The 20,697-nt window shown below is 37.6% G+C and overlaps 1 protein-coding gene across 1 annotated transcript in view; it reads right to left on the bottom strand.

Moving 5' to 3' along the window:
- The window catches only part of THADA (THADA armadillo repeat containing), a 379,793-nt gene that overhangs the window by 261,809 nt on the left and 97,287 nt on the right, over positions 1 to 20,697 (bottom strand). The window contains exons 25-26 of the mRNA XM_023735532.1: positions 17,658 to 17,780; positions 8,525 to 8,616 (exon numbers count right to left, since the gene is read on the bottom strand). Coding sequence (XP_023591300.1) covers positions 8,525 to 8,616; positions 17,658 to 17,780 — 215 coding nt within the window. The remainder of the gene's footprint in view (positions 1 to 8,524; positions 8,617 to 17,657; positions 17,781 to 20,697) is intronic.

Here is a 20,697-nt window from a genome sequence, read left to right as displayed (position 1 = left end):
AATCCATGAACCTAAGAATGAACAAAACTTTGAAACATGAAATTCCCCAGCAGGCCATGTGTCAGTATGTACTTAATTCTGACTTTAAGAACTTCTCAACAAGGGTTACGCAAGACTTATACTTTAACTCTTAGTCTCCAGAAATACTCGTCTACCTGTTCTGATGAAAGAACCAGATTGAATGTTCTATAAATAATTGTGGAAAATGTACAAATGACACCTCCAGACCATATCAAAACACTGGAGCTCTTAATTTCAAATTATTTGAATCCAAACCAGTATTACTGCTGCTAATAGAAACTCCATTTATAAATTATCAGCTTTTTTTTTTAAAGTTCCAGTTGAGCGTGTTGTTGTTGTTAGAGTTATTAGTTGCCGCTGAGTCGGTTTCGACTCATAGCACCACTATGTAAACAGAACGAAACACTGCCTGGTCCTGGGCCATCCTCACAATCCTTTCTATGTTTGAACCCATTGTTGCAGCCACTGTGTCAATCCATCTCGACAAGCGTTTTCCTATTTTTCACTGACCCTCCACCTTACCAAGCATGATGTTCTCCAGGGATTAGTCCCTCCTGATAACATGTCCAAAGTACATGAGATGAAGTCTTGCCATCCTTGCTTCTAAGGAGCATTCTGGCTGTACTTCTAAGATAGAATTGTTCGTTCTTCTGGCAGTCCATGATACATTCAATATTCTTTGCCAATACCATAATTCAAAGGTATCAATTCTTCTTCGGTCTTCCTTATTCATTGTCTAGCTTTCACATGTATACGAGGTGACTGAAAATAATATCATGGCTTGGGTCAGAAGCACCTTAGTCCTCAAAGTGACATCTTTGCTTTTCAACACTTTAAAGAGGCCTTTTTGCAGCAGATTTGTCCAAAGCAATATATCCTTTGATTTCTTGACTGCTGCTTCCATAGGCATTGATTGTGGATGAAATGAAATCCTTGATGACTTCAATATTTTTTTGTTTATCATGATGTTGCTTATTGGTCCAGTTGTGAGGATTTTTTTTTCTTTACATTGAGGTATAATCCATACTGAAGGCTGTAGTCTTTGATCTTCATCAGTCCTCTTTACTTTCAAGTGAAGTCCTCTTCACTCTCAGCAAGCAAGCTTGTGTCATCTGCGTATTGCAGGTCGTTAATGAGCCTTCCTCCAATGCTGATGCTGCATTCTTTTTCATATAGTCCAGCTTCTTGGATTATTTGCTCAGCATACATATTGAGTAAGTATCGTGAAAGGATATAACCCTGATGCACATACTTCCGGATTCTAAACCACACAGTACTCCCTTGTTCTGTTTGAATGACTGCTTCTTGGTCTATGTATATGTTCCTCATGAGCACAATGAAGTGTATGGGAATTCCCATTCTTTGCATCGTTATCCATAATTTGTTATGATCCACATAGTCGAATGCCTCTGCATAGTCAATAAAATACAGGTAAACATCCTTCTGCTATTCTCTGCTTTCAGCCAAGATACATCTGACATCAGCAATGATATTCCTCAATCCACATCTTCTTCTGAATCCAGCTTGAATTTTTTGTCAATGTACTGCTGCAACCATTTTTTAATTATCTTTAGCATAATTTTACTTTCATGTGACATTAATAATATTGTTTGATAATATCTACATTCTGTTGGATCACCTTTCATTGGAATGGGCATATATATGGATCTCTTCCAGTTGGTTGGCCTGGTAGCTGTCTTCCAAATTTCTTGACACAGACAAGTGAGCACTTCCAGCACTGCAATCTGTTTGTTGAAACATCTCAATCAGTATTCCATCAATTCCTGGAGCCTTGTTTTTTACCAATGTCTTCAGTGTAGCTTGGGCTTCTTTCTTCAATACTATGGGTTCTTGATCATATGCTATCGTCTGAAATGCTTGAACGCTGACCACTTCTTTTTGGTACAGCGATTCTGTGTATGCCTTCCATCCTCTTGATGTTTCCTGCATTGTTCATCAACATTTTGCCTTTAGAATCCTTCAGTACTGCAACTTGAGGTTTGAATTTTTTCTTCAGTTCTTTCAGTTTGAGAAATGTCAAGCTTGTTTTTTTCCTTTGGTTTTCTAACTCCAGGTCCTTGCACATTTCATTATAATACTTTGTCTTCTTGAGCTGCCCTTTGAAATCTTCTGTTCAGCTCTTTTACTTCATCATTTCTTTCCCATAGCACCAAATTATCATCAAATACAAAGTTTTACAGAGGAAAATGTAAAAAATGGTAAATTCCTTAGTGGCAATACTGATATTCTACTGGGGTTAATTTACTTCATTCCCTACCTGACAAATCAGAAAACTAAGATTTCCCCTTTCCAGGCTTTACAGTATGGCATTAGAAACTCTGAGACCTGCTCCTCCCGAGACCTGCTCCTCCCGAGACCTGCTCCTCTCCAGACCTGCTCCTCCCTCATCTCTATCTGCATGAAAACAAAGTGTGATGCTCACTGAGGAAGAGAACATTCACGAGCTAAAAGATCCATACTGCCTCCCACCATCCATAGGAAGGGTCTTAAGGTCACCTCAAAACAAACATCTTCTCTGGTCCCCTCCTACCTTTCCTCCTAAAATCACCTGCCTGTGGGCAGATGTGGGATTACCTGGTCACATTCAGACTTTGGGTGAAGAAGACCTCTTTCCACAGAAGTTGACAACGTAAAATCTAAAGTCAAACTCTAAAAAGTGACTCATTGCTCATGAGGGGCTCCGTGTGGTGTGGTGTGGTGTGAATTAGCATGTGATTTGGAGACAGGACTGGATTTGTATCTGGTTCTGTCACTTTTAGGCTGTATGACCTTGGGCAAATAACTAAACCTCAATGACTTTAGTTTATTCTGCTGTGATATGAGGATAGCACTACCTACCTCACAGAGCTGTGATGAGGGCTAAGTGAGTCATGCACAAAGGGTCTGACACATGCAAAGCATACTAATAAACACAACAAACATGCCATCTTCTTTCACAACTTCTCCCTTTCTACTCCACTAGGAACAAAACTCCAGTACAACAGATAACTGCCATTGTCTTCACTGGACTGGCCATTTCCCTAGGTCAGAGAGTACGGCTAATTCATCTTTGGATTCCCAGTGCCCAGCAGAAGGCCTGGCCCAGAGGAAAAACATAATATGCTTATAAGTGGAGAAAATGAGAATCCTTTGGGTCTGAGGATGTTAAGATTATCCTGGCCACGGTAAAAAAAAAAAAAAAAAACTGATTTTCAGCTTGGCAAAATAGGCGCTTGCTACAGCTACTCTGTAGTTCAAAACAAACTATTCAGAATTTTAATAATCACATTCTCTAAAATATAAAAACCCAATTTCCCTACAGCTCTCAATTTTAGTTTTGAGAACCCAATTCTTTCCTAAACAATGGAGTGGGTAACCACAGAAACTTGTGGAATTGCTTTTCCTAGAAAACAAGAACAGGAGAGAAGTCAGTCTGTCTGGAAATTGCTTCAAAAATCTGTTTATAAAGCAGGGTGCTGGACTAGATTAGATGACCCTTGGAGGTTCCTTCCAGACCTACACCAGTACAATGTTAAGAGAATGAACTAAAATAATTCTCTGTCATTTACACCCTGGGAAACAAAATAACTGCCATTTAACATCTCCTAACATAGTCATTGGAAATAATTTTACTCAGACCTAGCAATGCTTTCACAAACACATTTTCTTCTTAAATTGTACTAAACCACTCTGAACTATTAATTTGAATATGAAGCCTTCCCAACAAGACAGAATAAAGACTGCACTTAACATCAAAATAAGCAAACCTTGTTCTTTTTCAATATACCCGTTTCCATGTACCCCAAATCTATTCATCCTCAAAATCTTATAAGAAACACAACTTTCCCCCTAATATCCCACTCAACTCCCCCATTTATGAATTTCTAACATATTTATTACTCATATCACATTGTATGGCTGATTATTACATGTTGTCTTCATTTTCACAAATAACAATGTTTGTTTGTCTAGCCCCTTCAGCAAACTCCAAATTTTATATTTTATATTATTATATTTTATATTTCTCATGTCCTTCTCTTTCTTGTCAATACTAAACTCATAGTTGTTGTTGTTGTTGTTGTTAGGTGCCACCAAGGCTCCTTGAATTTTGTTGTTAGGTGCCATTGAGTCGATTTTCGACTCATAGTGACCACATGTGACAGAGGAGAACTGCCCCATATGGTTTTCTAAGCTGTAATTTTTATGGAAGCAGATCGCCAAATCTTTCTCTCGTGGATCTGCTGGGTGGGTTCAAACTGCAAACCTTTCAGTTAGCAGCCAAGCAATCAGCGCTCCTTGAATTCCTGACAAAAACCAAACCAAATCAAACCTGTTGCCATCAAGTCAATTCTAACTCCTAGTAACTCTATGGCACAGAGTAGAACTGTCCCATAGGGTTTCCAAGGAGCAGCTGGTGGATTCGAACTGCTGACCTTTCTGGTTAGCACCTGAGCTCTTAACCACTGTGACACCAATAAGTCTAAAATAATGCTTTTCAAACTATTATATATGGACATTTGTCATTTAGCTGGGACTAGAAAAGTTAAGGAATCCCTGGGTGGTGCTAATGGTTAACACACTCAGCAGCTCAGTGAAAGACTAGAGGTTGGCATCCACCCAGAGATGCCTCGGAAGAAAGGCCTGGCAATCTATGTCTAAAAAATCAGCCACTGAAAACCCTACGGAGTGCAGTTGTACTGTGACACACATGGGGTCCATGAGTCAGAATCAACTTGATGGCAACTGTTTTCTTCAGTAAGAAATGAGGAATTATCAAGGTGAGCTTACTGACACTACAGATAGAGATATTTTGATAGTTCAGCACACTCCCTAGATTACAGAGCTGTGCTGGGTCTGATTCTACCAAGGATCAGTTATTCATTCTGTCAGGTCAAGTCAGTCAGGTGGCAATAAATGGAAAGAAAAGCAGCTTTAGGAAAATTACAATGTAATACCATTATTTAAAAACACATAAGTGAAACTTGTGTTTTCTCATTCTTTATGATCCAAAGAACACAAGTCGAACAAGACTAATGGGCTCAAAAGTTCAGTCATTACAAATGCACTCTATATACTTCTAAATGGGAAGGCAGAACCCCCTTCTCTTTCTTGATAGACGAAAAGGGAAATCTTGTCCCTATTTCATGGCAGGTACTGTTCCAGGCACCGGGAATACAGAATTTATCAAATACACAATTTCAGTAACAATTATGTAAAGCCTTAATACCTGCTACCATGGAGTCAACTCCAACTCACAGTGACCCTATATGGCACAGTAGAACTGTCCCATAAGGTTTCCCAGGCTGTCATCTTTATGGAAGCCAACTGCTACATCTTTCGCCCACAGAGCTGCTGGTAGATTTGAACCGCCAACCTTTAGGTTAGCAGCCAAGCACTTTAACCACTGCGCCACCAAGGCTCCTTATATAAAGCCTTATCTTAGTATTTTATAGAAAGAAGGAGGACCTCAAGGATATTCCAGAGGAAACTGTGGCCAGAGAGGAAAACTAACTTGTCTCAGTTGGCTATCATGGCTATACGGCAACCAAGACAAGAGTAAAAAACCAGACTTCTTGCCTCTCCTACAATAACAAAATTTACTTTCTCACTTACGTTTCATGAAGCAAGTATTTACGTATGCCTACTATATGCCAGACACGATGGTAGGTACTGGGTATACAAAGATAGATAAGATGTTAACCATGTCCTCAAAAAGCACGGTCTAACAGCAAGACAATGGGATGAGTACAGTAATAGAAGTACGGCAGTAGCAGAGAGGAAAAGCAAACCCTATCTATATTTGCCTAGGACGTGTACTATTTTCAAAGAAAATGGATTTTTGGTAGTCTGTTTTATCCTTACAACAGTCCTACGAGCACAGAGCACCTTCCTGTTACACAGATGTAGAAACTGAAGTGCAAAGTGGTTCAAGGAGTCTATTAAGGTCATCTCCAGTGGCAGCAAAATGCCTAGAAACCAAGTCTGTTTACTCCTAGATATTTTTTTTTTCCCAACTAGATGAAAAAGGCAGATGTTCTTTTAATGTCCAGTTCCCTTCGGATCAAGAGCACACGTTTTGCAAGATGGTGTGCAGGACAATCTGTGGCTCTGGAAGCAAACTCGGCTGGCCCGCGAGGTCTCATCAGCTAAGGTTAGTTATTCAGTGGCTGAGTAACCAGCCAACATGACATCATTACTACTAGTATTCTTGAAGTGCCCATTAGATATACATAGACTAGACAGAAACCATGCGGCCTCCCCGGGGAGTTAATACTGTAGAGAACCCACACATAAACATTTCAATAAAAAGTCATGTAATTAAACAAACTATAACAACAAGAAAAACCACTACAAATAATTGAAAATTTAAGACGCTAAAAGTTTTGGCAGAGCAAATCTAGTGGGTGCTGCCAAGAAACATATCCTTCAAGAGTTAAACAGACAGAGAACAGAAGACTTGTGTATGGAATAATACAAACTAATCTTCAGAGTATTAAAATACAGGTTTTTCCCAAAAATGTCCATCACATTCAAAACATTCACTTCCTAATTCCTTCATTTTACTTTTCAGCTTTACTCAAAGCAATTATACCAATATTCCATTTCCCTCTTTCTAGGAAAGTTATATATTTTATAACCTTTGCTATTCAAGAGGAATGAATGTATAATGATGGTTCCCATCAGCATGGCTTTGGCAAAAAGGTTAAAATTGTGTGGTTTCACTGCCCTATTCTTCTGCCCACCTTTAGATATAACCTAAGTGAATCTGCACATAGTAAAATTTGTATACATAGCCAAGAATCACTCCATAAAACTAAAAAGGAAAAGTGTGTCTTTCGTTTTCAAGTTGCGTTTTAAATCTTCATTTTACTTGTTTGATAACTTCATATCATATTTTATGTTGTCGCTCTTAGCTGCCGTCGAGTTGACCTCCGACTCATGGCGACCCCACGTACAACAGGATCATGCCGTTGTAACCCCTAGGGTTTTCACTGGCTGATTATTAGAAGTAGATTGTCAAGCCTTTCTTCCCAGTCCAGCTTAGTCTGGAAGCTCAGCTGAAACTTGTTCAGCATCACAGCAACATGCAAGCCTCCACTGACAGACAAGTGGTGGCTAAGCAAGAAGTGCATTGGCCAGGAATCAAACCTAAGTCTCCAAAATTCTACCACTGCTCCATTTTATTTATGTAACTACTTATAATGGCCTTACAACATGCCTCAACTGTTTTAAACTCTAGCACACTGTAGGATTATTAACAACTGACAAAGTTAAGGAGAAACAAATACTAGTGATTTCAAGCTGTCGACAGAAAGAATTTAAGAACAGGGCAAAAAAAAAACTATAATCATATTTCCAAATAAGTAATTTTATCATTAATTAAAAAATACAACTCAGTTAAAAATAAATAAACTCTCAAATATTTCCTGACTATTTTCAGGGAATTCATACTAATAGCAAGTTGCCTTCCTTTTAAATATTTGGTGAATTTTATAGGGTGATAAGCAGCAATTTAAATAACAATTCAGAACTACCACAGGTTTCATTAGAATTATTACCACCAGTGAATCATAAAATTTTTTCAGGATACTTTCTAATTCCTAAGATTCCGTTCCATCACAGGAAAAGATATTTTAATAAATAACAGTTTGGAATCTAAATTTCAAAGGTGATAATTAACTTTTTTAGGTTAGGAGAGGAATCGGGTCTAATTCATCTCTAGATCCTCAAGAGAAGGACCACGGAGCCAAACTGGATCTTCACTGAAGTTGAGAACATAATTCAACACGCAGTGACAGTGACATCTAGTGTTAACAACTGCAACCCATCTACACCACCACTGAATCCTCCTCAGGGCTGAACACTACTCAAAGCTTCTCTTTTTGAAAAACAAACTCACAAAAAGAACTTGTACGTTATATTTAAACATCTTCATAGATTTCCTGCCAGGCATTAAAAAAACCTGCTTAAGAGAAAAACATCTTAGAGAGTAAACATAAAACTTGAGGCCTAAAAGTAAAGAGCATTACTTATTGTGTGACCAAGATCTGTAACTGTACCCCTTCCTAAGCCAGTTTAATGGAAAGGTAATCTGGACATGTTCTAATGAGCGTATCATAAATACTTAAACTTCCAGCCATAAAAGCAAAGGCATCACACAAATCAGTACTTGATGACATATCAAGAAAAAGTCATTTAAGGTATTTCAGGAATACCTGAAGAAGACACAAAGAAAAGAAAAAGAGCCTCCGTTGGTTCACTGAGATACAAGCGCTACAGTTCAGCCTTTGCTACTTTGCTCTATTTCCGTTGCTTTGAAAGATCCATTTATTAAAGAGTAGACATTTTTGCCCAAGGGCTTAGGACTTGGCAGTATTAGGTTAAATTACTATAGCATTTTTATAGTTTTATGCTGTTGATCATCTATAAAAGCAAGCACAATTTTGAAAATTATTTTTGGCAGGACAATGTTTTGTAAGAAGTAACATTAGATGTAACTTACCTATTTTTTTTGGAAAGTTCATCGCTTCCCCTTTTAACTCCAAAAATTCTCGTGATTAAGGTACTAAACAGAAGTGTAGATGAATTTCTCACCTAATGTAAAAATAAACATACACTAAGGGTTAAGAAATATTCACAGCATGAGACCAACATTTACAATGTTCCAACTAGACATTCCAATCACACAGGGTCCTCGTGAGTCAGAATCGACCCAACAGCAACTAACAACTACCACCACCACCACCCAACTGGCTAGTGTGAGACTAAAGAAAATATGGTTTGTGTGCATAAAATATTTTCAAAGAACTTTATAGTAATTGATTCAATGGCTTCGTTTCTAACTGAGCTCTACAGTCCAGCCACATGCACACAACGAAGCTCTGTCTAATATTATCACCATCTAATATTATCTTCTAATATTATCACCATCGTTTGCATTATCTCTTTGTACTTATATCATCAAATAACACTTCAAGAAAAACAATGAATTCATTTTTCCATATCCTTCCTGATGAAGAATATCCTAGCAGAGACCTCAGCTCTTTCCATTCATTTTCTGTAATCATTTACTATGAGAAAATATTTGTAAGATCCAATTTCAAAGAACCCACATCATTAGCATGGCCAAGAAAACATTTTGCAATTAATATCTAAAATGCTGTGTGTTAACCTTACAATGCCAGTGCCCTAATCAAGTAATTTTAACCCTTAAATGATCTGAGACAACTGATTAATAAAAATAAGAGGAAGGAAATATCATTATAAACATAAATCATTTCTCCAAGATGGTAATAATAGAGCATACCTACTTCCAAACCAATCTGTCAAGATGCTTTGGAATATTGTAAAACTGTCTTGAAAGCCATGGCTTGGGCTTCCTCAATTACCTTCCCAAACTGGCACAGCGATGTATAAATATGTACTGACTTCCCTACAGCACTTAAGACACTATGCCAGCATCATAGAGAATATCCAGAAAGAGAAGACACATACTTACTGACACCACAGAGCTTACATTCTAATTAGGTAGTCGTCATAAGCACATGATATGTTAAACAGCAATATAAGAAGAAAGGTAATTAAAAATAACAATGTAAGATTTAAAGAACAGCTTCCTGAAACCACTGGAGCAAGGTCACAAATGCAAAAACCCCCGAGAAGGTGAGTGACAGAGGCAGCAGGGGACTGTGTCTAATTCAGTCACTATTCAGTTTCAACTGAGTTGTTGCCATAAGGGAATATAAACCCAGTATTGCCAGATCTTCAGCTTTTTCAAAAGAAGCCAGAAATCCCAATTTTTATGTGAAATCTCACTATTTTGAAATGTTGGTAACAAATTAAAGAAAATTAAACACACACGCACACACATCATGGAGGCCAAATAAAGCCCAGTTGTGGGCTAGATCTGGACTATAGGTCACCAGTTTGCAATCCCTCCTAGAAGCCTAGGACTAACTCAATTCATCCATGGTAATGAACTTTAGATACACTGGCACAATCCAAAGTTCCAATGAAACCCTAAAACTAGACAGATACACTTACATCCAGTCAACATTTAACAAAGCATTAATCAAGCCCCTACTATGTGCACCGCCTAATGTCACCAAGCAACAAATCAATCAGTCCTGTTACTTTATCAACATCATCTCTGCCCTAGCACAGACCTTGATTACCTCTTACCTGGTCTACTGAAATAGTTCCCCAAGACTCCCGGGTTTGAGATCAATTGGTAAAGACATCTAGACCTTTCCTCCTCTCAGAATCACAGAACTACACAAAATAAAACAGAAATGCAAACTATCTTCCCCCAAACGAAAGTATCCAATATAAAGGCTGCCAGATGCAGTAAAGTTAAAAGTTCTTGCACTAGGCAAGAACAAACCTACTTTCTGTCTCTATTGATTTACCTACTCTGGACATTTTATATAAATGGAATCATACAAATATGTGGCCTCTTACGTCTAGCTTCTTTTATATAATGTTCTCAAGTTTCACTCATGTTGTAGCATGACTAAATTTTTTATGACTAAATAAAATTCCATTGTATGGACATACCACATTTTGTTTATCCATCCATCAGCTGATGGACACTTGGGTTGTTTCCACTTTTTGGCAATTATGAATAATGCTATAATGAACATTTGTGTACATATTTTTCTGTGAACATGTGTTTTTAGCTCTCTAGGAATGGTATTGCTGGGTCATACAGTAATGCTATGTTTAATCTTTCAAGGTATTGCCAGACTATTTTCCAAAACAGTGGTACCACTTTACATTTGTGCCACTAATGCGCAAGGGTTGTAAATTCTCCACATCTTCCCCAACACTTGTTATTGTTCATCTTTTTTTATTATAGCCATACTATAATAACAGTGAGTGGAGCACGTCTGGGGTTCAGCACTGCTCTGCCCTCAGACTGCATCCTTGTGTAGTGAACAACCTGCACAGCTGTCCACAGAGGCCACAACCACACACAAGTATCCAGAGGGTGTGAAGTGGTATCTCAGTGTTTTGGATTTGTATTTCCCTAATGACCAATGATTTTGAACATCTTTCATGTGCTTATTGGCCATTTATATATCTTCTTTGAAGAAATATTTATTCAAATCCGCTGTCCATTTTTTAATTATTTGTGTTTTTCACTACTGATTTGTAAGAGTTCTTTATTTATTCTGGATACTAGACCCTTATCAGATGTATGATTTGCAAACCCGATTCACACACTTTTTGTTTCCTTTCTGGCATGAAAGGACTTCCACACAGACTTTTGTAAGACATAGAAGAGTCAAGTAAATACAAATTAGGATTCACAAAAGTCTATCTGTAGTTTTGTGTGTGTCTGTATCTGTATGTGTGTATCTTTTCTTGTATTACATAAACACTCCTCTGACAAATATTCAAAAAGTATGAAGTAAGTGCCTAGTGTGGCCACTCACAGTATTAGGCAGCTCTAGAATACAACTGTATTTCCTTCTTTTACTAAAAAAGCAAGCTGTAGCATACAGAGTCCTAGCAGCTTTAATTGCCTCCATACTTCACCAGTATTTTCCTCTTTCATGTTGTTTATAACTGCCAATCATGTAATATGATTATTTACATACTCTATACCCTCACCCTTAAAAGACAGTCAAGTCCTTGAGGATGGGCTCCACATATGACATTTTTATATACCTGTTGTGTCCACTGGAACCCTGATGGCGAAGTGGTTAAGAGCTACGGCTGCTAACCAAAAAGTCGGCAGTTCAAATCCACCAGCCACTCCTTGGAAACCCTATGGAGCAGTTCTACTCTGACCTATAGGGTAGCTATGAGTTGGAATAGACTTGACAGCAATGGGTTTTTGGTTTGGAATTCTGTCTAGTGCATATGGTGCCAGTTTATAGTAGAAAGAAATGTCTGAAAAAAAGTAAATGAGATTTGGGCTCTAATTTGCCTTCCACCACTTCTTTGCCATGTGACCTTTAACAAGTCACTGAAAACCTGAGGCCACAAGTCCCTCATCTGTAACCTAGGAAAACTGCTGGGCCTATAATAAGGGGAACGCCAGCCATGTTCTGGAGTTTTTGGTAACCCTCTTCCAAAGGAGCGAGACATTTCTCCCGTGAGAAGACAAGAGAAGAGACAGGATCTCCACTAACCCATACAGCATCTCTACACAAACTGGAAAAAAGTGAAGCTCCATGCCGAGGCACTTAGCTTAGTGAGTGGAGCACAGCTGGGGTTGAGCACTACTCAGCCCTCAGACTGGCATCCTTGTGTGGTGAACAACCTGCACAGCTGTCCACAGAGGCCCTGCAGACATTTGTGCCAACAGATCCAAAAGGGTCCTTTTCCTACCCTCCTCTGAAACTCAGTGTATGCTGTGAACCAGCGTTGGCCAGAGAGAAGCAAGCTAAAGATGGACCCAGATGAAAACATACGCTCAGGGTGGGTCTTACAAGGACCCTAAAGTGGCACACTCAGTGGGGTCTCCAGACCAGCTGGAAGGCTGAGTTACCTGCTCTGCCATGAGGATGCAAGGAAAGATCAGGTGTTCTGTAGTCACTGAACAGAAAAAGCAGAATAGATATTTTGAAACAAAAACTGTCCAGAAAATTCTCAGGTTCCAAACATGCAAGACAATGTTTTATATATGTATCTATGCATTACTTTCTATTACCTAAATTTTTAACTAAGCGAAGCCTCATCTTAAAAATACACACCGAAGATAATCACTTTTCACTGTCTTTACTAATATTTCTCTATTCCGAGCCACCATCATCTCATGGCAGAACTACTATAATAGATTCCTGATTAGTCTTCCTGCTTCCCTCTTGCTACCTTACAATCTAGTCTCCACTTTTAAATGCATAAATCAGATTTCATCGCTCCCCTGCTGATAACACTTTCTAATGGAGGGTTTCTCAACAGAGGTGGAAGCCACTTTCAAAGCCCAGTTCTGTCCCAACCAGACACACGGAAGCTGTGGCTCCTCCAACCATTTGCAGATTCAGATGAGACTCTACACCACAGGGCACAGGATCTGGCTTCTCCAGTGGCTGCCCATGGGGCCGAGAAGTCCCTGACACCTGCCCAGGTGAACATACACCTCAAGAGGTAAACTGTGACCAATAACAGACAGGAAGAGAGGACTGTCCAAGAGGTGGTAGTTTCACCTTGCCTGGCTAGAAGATGGATCACGTGACCAAACAACCAGCACAGTTTTCCTGCAAAGCTAAGGCCAGCTTGGTAATGCCTTTTCTCTTTCTTTCATTCTTGCTGTTTTGGGCTTCTACCACCCAATAAAACTTCAACACCTAAGCTTTCGGTAACAGCTTTAGGTTAGGTTTTAACACCTAAAGAAACAGGTTAAAACCCTACAAGGTATGTGAAACCCTCTTTATACCCATAACACCTAAAACTTTCTAACAGCACAGATTCTGGAGCTGGACAGTTAATAGCTGTATGTGTTTGGACAAAGTTATTTAATCTGAGTCTTGTTTTCCTTATCTGTAAACAGGAATTATAATAACACCTATCTTGCAGCATTCGTCTCAGCATTAAATAAGATAATCAATGTAAATGATGCAAAAAAAAAAAAAAAAAAAAAAACCAACCACCATCAAGTCAACTCTGTTTCAATGGCAACCCCATGTGTGCAGAGTAGAACTGCTCCATAGGGTTTTCATGGCTGTGACCTTTCAGAAGCAGATCACTAGGCCTATCTTCCAAGGTGCCAACCTTTTGATTGGAAGCCAAGTGCCTAACCATTTGCGCCACCCAGGGAACTCTATAAATGATGCCAGGTACGTGAAAAATACTCAGTAACACAGCCATTATGATGTTATGTATTATTTATCTTTGTATTCCCAGTGATTAGTATATTGCCTGCAACACAGTAGGCGTGCCTCCAACATTCATTATTTGAATGAATTAATGCCTAATATGCCTAAAACAATACATTTTCCCTGTATGTTAAAAATGTCTAAAAGGTGGCAAAGATTGACCGATCTGTATGGTCTCAACACAAAAGGTAGAGAAATCTTTCTTTTTTTTGATTGAATATACATACCAATTCCTTTACTGCATAATTAAAATTAAGGTTAAAAATAATAACAAAATCATTTTACTCATTTTTTTCCTTTCTAATGTAACAGGAAGAATAATAAAGTCAAAAGTAAAAATGCAGCCAGCTTTAGGCACAAGATCTATTCCTGAGGAGATGTGTGCAAATCGAACTTCTGTAAATCAAACCATATTTCACATGCATGAAGGAAAAATCACCCTCTAAATGACTTTAATGGGGAACGTTGTAGCAAATTGTTTTGTAAAATGAAGACTTCTTCACATCCATTGATTAATCTGATTCATAAAATTTTGGTCTTAGATTAGGTATTTATAAGGAAGTAAACATCAATATGTTAAAACCACAATATGGATAATTATAGCTACGAGGTTTATTTTTCCTAATAAAGCAAACAAAATGAATAGAAACAAAAAGATTCCTTTGAAACCAGTTAAAAAGAGTCCCAAGAAATAAAATTATATATAACCACTCATAAATACTTATGCAGGCTATCTGTATTTTTTGGATATATGTGTGTGCACATGGGTACTGTATATATAAAAAACCCACATAAAAAAGGAAGAAAATGCATCAAAATGCTAATGATTACAGCTTTATGGTGGTTTAATAGATGATTTTTAATTTCTTTTTATACTTTTCTGTATTTTTGAAACACAGAAAAAAGATGTTTTGAAAAATGAACTATTCATTTCTGATACTTTCAGATTTGCTACAAAGTTGGAAAAATCATCAGGTTTCACTGTCTGAAAGCCTTTTCACATAGAACATTTCTTTGTTCAGCTTGAAGAAAAGAATACTGATGCTTCTGGCAATCAGTTTTATGATCTCTAGTTTTCCTCAAGGTCAAGTCACATTCCTACCTCTGTGAGTCTATTGACGGTATACAGGTATTACTCTGCTTCCTGTAAATGCAAAAGGTAAACACTGTGTCCTCAAGAGTAGCTATACAATGCCCTTAGACAAAATTTCAAGAAGCTTGTATCTCTTACAGGAAGATGCACAGTTTTCCTGGCAGGAGCTGGCAACCTTGAGGGTTCCTCTTCACACGGGGAATCTGCCACTGGCTGCCACTGCAGTATACTGACTCTCACCCAAGACTCATGATACAGACATGAAATGGTCTGAGCAGCTTACTAATTGGAAAGCCAGCTTTTCTAGTAAATATCTCACTCTGTAAGTAATATGTTAAGATCTAGCTTCTTTTCTCCTTCCTCCCCCTCCCGTTTTCTTTTCTTCTTAAGCCACACTTGAAGCATTTAAAATCATAGGTTGTTCTCCTTCTTTCCAGAAAACACGACGGTGTCGGAGAACAATAAACCCGTGGCACTTCTCCCAGGAATCATGACAAAACCCACTTCAAAGTTTACTTTCTCAAATCCAACAATTATGCTAAGTATTGTCCACTATTTTTAGAGTTCTTTAAATAAACGTTTTAATGAGATGCAAAAGGTTTCTGGACAGTGATCATATTGCAAAAGAAAATGTGACTCAGTCTCTAACTGCTCCCATTTTAATGTTTTGTGAGTGTTCACTTTTTTCAACTTTTGGTAGGGTATATATATTTGTAGCATTCATTCAACACCCTGATACTCAGAACCCAAAGCATCACAAAAGAAAAGTTCATCAGATGTATTAAGATACTAAGGGTATCTGCTTTCAACCAAGATGGAATAACAGGGACCAGATTTCCCTCCCATCTGAAATAACCAAAAAATGGTCAAAACATTAAAAATGATAGTTTTCAAGACACTGGGCATTAGGCACTGAAGAACAGTGATGCCCTAGAGACAGGAAACAAACGAAGTGAGTCTTAGGATTGCCAAAGTTTACAGCCTTAAAAGAACTTCCAGGCCACCTTGGGAATACAGCTGAGTACTGATAGGTCTACATGTGTAGGGAAACTGTCTGAGGCCCAGGAAAGAATCATCAGAAAGGATTAGAGTTAATTGTGCCTATCTCTCACACAGGACATGGGATAGTGAGTGTTCCCACAAGCCAGAATGGAAAATCTCATGCTTCACAGGGCACTGGGGTATTATACACATAAGGATCTTGCCTCTGTGGTGAAGAATAATTATCCCTAAAATAAACAGTATTCAGGTCTGGCCTAACAAATCTTAAAAGCAAGACCTTAAAGGATCAGACTGATTCCAATTATCTCAGCCTCCTAAAACAGAATACTTATAGGAATATAAAAATATCCAGCAACCAACAAGGCAAAATTCACAATACCTGGCATCCAATCAAAAATTTCGAGGCATGCAATGAAGAAGGAAAATATGACTCATAATGAGAAAACTCAATCAAAAATCAAAACTGACCAAGAAATGACACAGATATTAGAATCAGCAAACAAGGACATGACAAGAGTTATCAAAAAGTTAAGTAAAAGCATGGAAGATATAAAAAAAATCCAAATTGAACTTCTAGAGATGAAAATTACAATGAGTGAGATGAAAAAGGCACTGGATGGGATTAACGGCACATTCTACATTGCGGAAGAAACGATTAGTGAATTGAAGATGCAGCAACAGAAACTACCCAAAATGAAACGCGGAAAGAAACACAGAAGAAGAAGAACAACAACAAGATGTGGAAAAATTTCAAGAAGCCTAAAAGACATGTAATTGGAGCTCCCAAAGTAAGTGGGTGGGGGGAGGAGGGGAGAGAAAAATTGAAGAAAAAATGACCAAAATTTTCAAAATTCGATGAAAACTATAAAACCACAAACACAAGAAGCTAAACAAACCCCAAGCACAAGAAACATGAAGAAAATTACACCAAGTCACATCATAATCAAATTGCTCAGAATCAGTGATAAAGAGAAAATCTTAAAAAGCAACAAGAGGAAGAAAAAAAAGGCAAATTATATATGGAACAACAAAGATTAAAATTACAGCAGATTTCTCATTAGAAACAAGACAATCAATCGTAAAAAGGAAATGGACATCTTTAACATACTGAAAGAAAAAAAGCATCAACCTACAAGTTAATACCCAATGAAAATATCTTCCAAAAGGAAGGCAAAATGAAATACAGAACAAATATACCACTGGAAACAATAAATACATGGGCCAATATATGACTGTTTTATTATTACTTAAATCTCTTCAAAAGATAATTAGCTGTTTAAACACAAATAATAATAAGGTAGTGTGAGTTTAGAACATCTGTAAGGTAAAATGTATGACAACAGTTGCACAGATTGGGAGGAAAGATACGGAGGCACATTACTGCTAGGTTCTTATACTTTCTGTGATGTGGTATAATATTACTTCAAGGTAGACTGTGATAAGTTAAAGATATATACTATAAACCTTAAAGCATTCACTAAAAGAAGAAAACAAAGAGTTACAGCTAACAAGCCAACAGAGGAGATAAAATAGAATCAAAAGATAACATGGGTCAAAATGTAGCTCAATTCAAGGTTTTATCCCTTAGCGAAACTCCTTGACAAAATACAGTATATATTTTTTATCATCCAGTGAAAGGTTATGAAAGGTTAGTTTATTAAAACCTACTGAGAAGCATAATCAAGTCAATGAAAATAAATGGGAAAAACACTTACTGCCCAGACTGGGGATGTAAAGCCCAGAATTGCAGCCTTAGCTCCATCAGTCACATAAGGAATAATATTTTCTCTCAGACGTGTATCTCTATACAAGGCTCTGAGGATATTTAAAGCATGAACCTAGAACAAAATGTTCAAGATTAGTTGTAGGTTGAAAACCATGGTGATTCTGAATCTGTATATATCCAATTTCATACCCTCAAAACAAAACAAAAATACGTAGAATTACAAGATAAAACGGACAAATCACAAAGAAGACAACAGATTTTAATAAAATTCACCCAATGATTGATGAACCAATTTTAAAAAGTTAAAAAGATTTGAACAGTGCAATAAAAAGAGCTTTATACAACTGACATACGTAAATCTTGCACCTAACAAATGGGAGGGAGGGCAATCGTGGTTCAGTGGTAGAATTCTCCCCTTCTGCTAACCAAATGGTTGGCAGTTCGAATCCACCAGGTGCTCCTTGGAAACTCTATGACGCAGTTCTACTCTGACTCAAAGGGTTGCTATGAGTTGGAATTGACTCGATGGCAATGGGTTTGGTTTTTTTTGGTATGCAGTAGGCCTGGGATCGATTCTCAGCCAATGCACCTCATGAGCAGCTACTGCTCATCGTCAGTGGAGGCTTTGCATGTTGCTATAATGCTGAACAGATTTCAGCAGAGTTTCCAGACTAAGGCAAACTGGGAAGATAGGACTGATGATCGACTTCCAAAAATCAGCCAATGAAAACCATATGGATCACAACAGTCCAACCCACAACCAATCATGGAGATGGTGCAGGATCAAGTAGCATTTCATTATACTGTGATTAGGGTCGTCATGAATTGGGGGCTGACCCAATGGTAGCTAACAACAAATAGGAAAACACATTCTTTTCAAGCACACATGGAACATTTATTTAAAAAAACGACCTCAAACCTAGCCACAGTCTCAACAAATACCAAATGATTATTATCTCATAGATTATGCTGTGATCACACTGGCCTTCCAATTAATTTTTTTAATAATTTAAAAACTGACACATTTCAAAACACTGGTCAGAGAAAAAAACTTTTTAATATTTCTAACTGAACAATAATGAAGATGCTACATATCAACACTTATGGTATGCAGCTAAAGTGGCACTTAAAAAAAAGAAATGTATACCTTAAATGCTTCTAGTTTTAAAAAAAGACTAAACATGGAAGTGCTTATTGTCCAATCAAGATGACAGGAGCATCCTACTATGACGCATTTACTGACAAGGCCTAAAATGTAAGGTACTAGAAGCATCTGACAGGAATTTACTACCTAGTAGTAGAGTGATGCAATGGCAATGGGTTAGTAGAGTGAAGCTGGGAGAAGTGCTTAACCCAAGGTCATGCACACAGATAATGACTAAAATTAAAATGTGAATATGCCAAAAAATTAGATATTACATTTTAGAGAAAGATACAACTGCTAAGTTACAAAATATATATCAATTCAAAGAAGCACCCATGAAAGTCTCAAGTAACAGCATATTCATTTTTTATATTTTTAGACAGAACAGTGATATTATAGCAAATCTTATCTGTTACAAATTATTATCAGTTTAAAAATAGCTCATTTTGGTCACTACCAACAAAAGGACAGGAAAGCCATCAAAAAATCATCCAAACAAGCTTCAAATGTCTGTCCTACCTTTAAGAGTTCTATGAAAATGAGTTCTATATCTTTACCAGATAGTTTTTTTTTTTTAATTTAAAAGATACAGCAAAGATTAAAACCACTGCCTTCTTAGCGGGGCTTGGGTGAGTGTTTCTGTTGTTACCTGGGGGACTGTGCTCTGTGAGTCCTCTGTAGGCCTAGCCAAAGACATTAACTCTTTCATTGTTATTTTCAACAAATCCATTTTGCCTTTCTTTGGTTCAGATGCCAACAATGCCTATGGAAAAACAAGGCAAAAATTAACAGAGTTTTCCTTTAACACACACCTACTTGCTGCTTCCCAGAATCAATCTGAAAATGCAAAATCCCCTTTATAAAAACACGTGGTATCCAGGCAAGTTAATTAAGTCATGTGGCCTTGGGCAATTCACTTAACCTCTCCATTTCTCAGATTCTCCATCTGTAAAACTAGACAGTAAAATTATATGATCTCTGACGTCACTTTCAGTTTGTTTACTAATTATATAACTCAAAGGTTGAAAAATAGCTCTTGTTGGCAATACCTTAAGGACCATAACTGGGTGGCAGGTCTCAGATACAATAACCAAGTCAATTTTAGTAACAAATTTTTAGACCAAGAAAACTCTTTTTTAAAAAAAATCTCTGGATTAAATTTCTTATAAGGATTTTAAAACTCACTGGAGATAGGTCAACATTTAATTCTCCTTCATTAGAGTCTATACTGCAGGACCAACCAAACTGTCAACATCTGAAACTCCATGGGACAAAAGGAAGTATTATAAACTCCAAAAGGGTCCTGTACTTGAATTTTCAAGGAGCAGCTTACTCACTTGGGGTATAACACTTTGCTACTATCCAATAAACATAAAAAAAGGATACCAAAACCACTTTGGGCATGAAAAGGAACGGAGTACCGATATGCACTACAATATGATGAACCTTGAAAACATGGCAAGTGAAAGAAGCCAGTCACAAAAGACCACATGTTATATGATTCCATTTATATGAAATGCCCAGAGTAGGTAAATTCCTAGAGACAGAAAGTTACCAGTGGTTGCTTAGGGCTGAGAGTAGCAGGAGTAGAGAAGAATGGGGATTGACTGCTAATGGGTACAGATTTCCTAATGGATGACGTACTAAAATTAGGTTGTCACGATGGTTGTTGCACAGATCTGTGAATATACAAAAAAAAAAAAAAAAAACCCATTGAATTGTGTACTTTTAATGTATGAATGGAGCCCAGGTGGTGCAGTGGTTAACAGCTATGGCTGCTACTCAGTTGGGCAGTTGTACTCAGAATTGACTCAATGGCAATGAGATTTTTTTTTTTTGAATGTATGAATTCTATCATATGTGAATTATATCTCAAGAAAGCTGT

The sequence above is a fragment of the Trichechus manatus genome, unplaced genomic scaffold (assembly GCF_000243295.1).
Source record: "Trichechus manatus latirostris isolate Lorelei unplaced genomic scaffold, TriManLat1.0 scaffold00005, whole genome shotgun sequence".
Classification (NCBI taxonomy): Eukaryota; Metazoa; Chordata; class Mammalia; order Sirenia; family Trichechidae; genus Trichechus; species Trichechus manatus.
The sequence above is the reverse complement of the archived record's forward strand: the minus strand, read 5'-3'. Positions and strand labels throughout refer to the sequence as shown.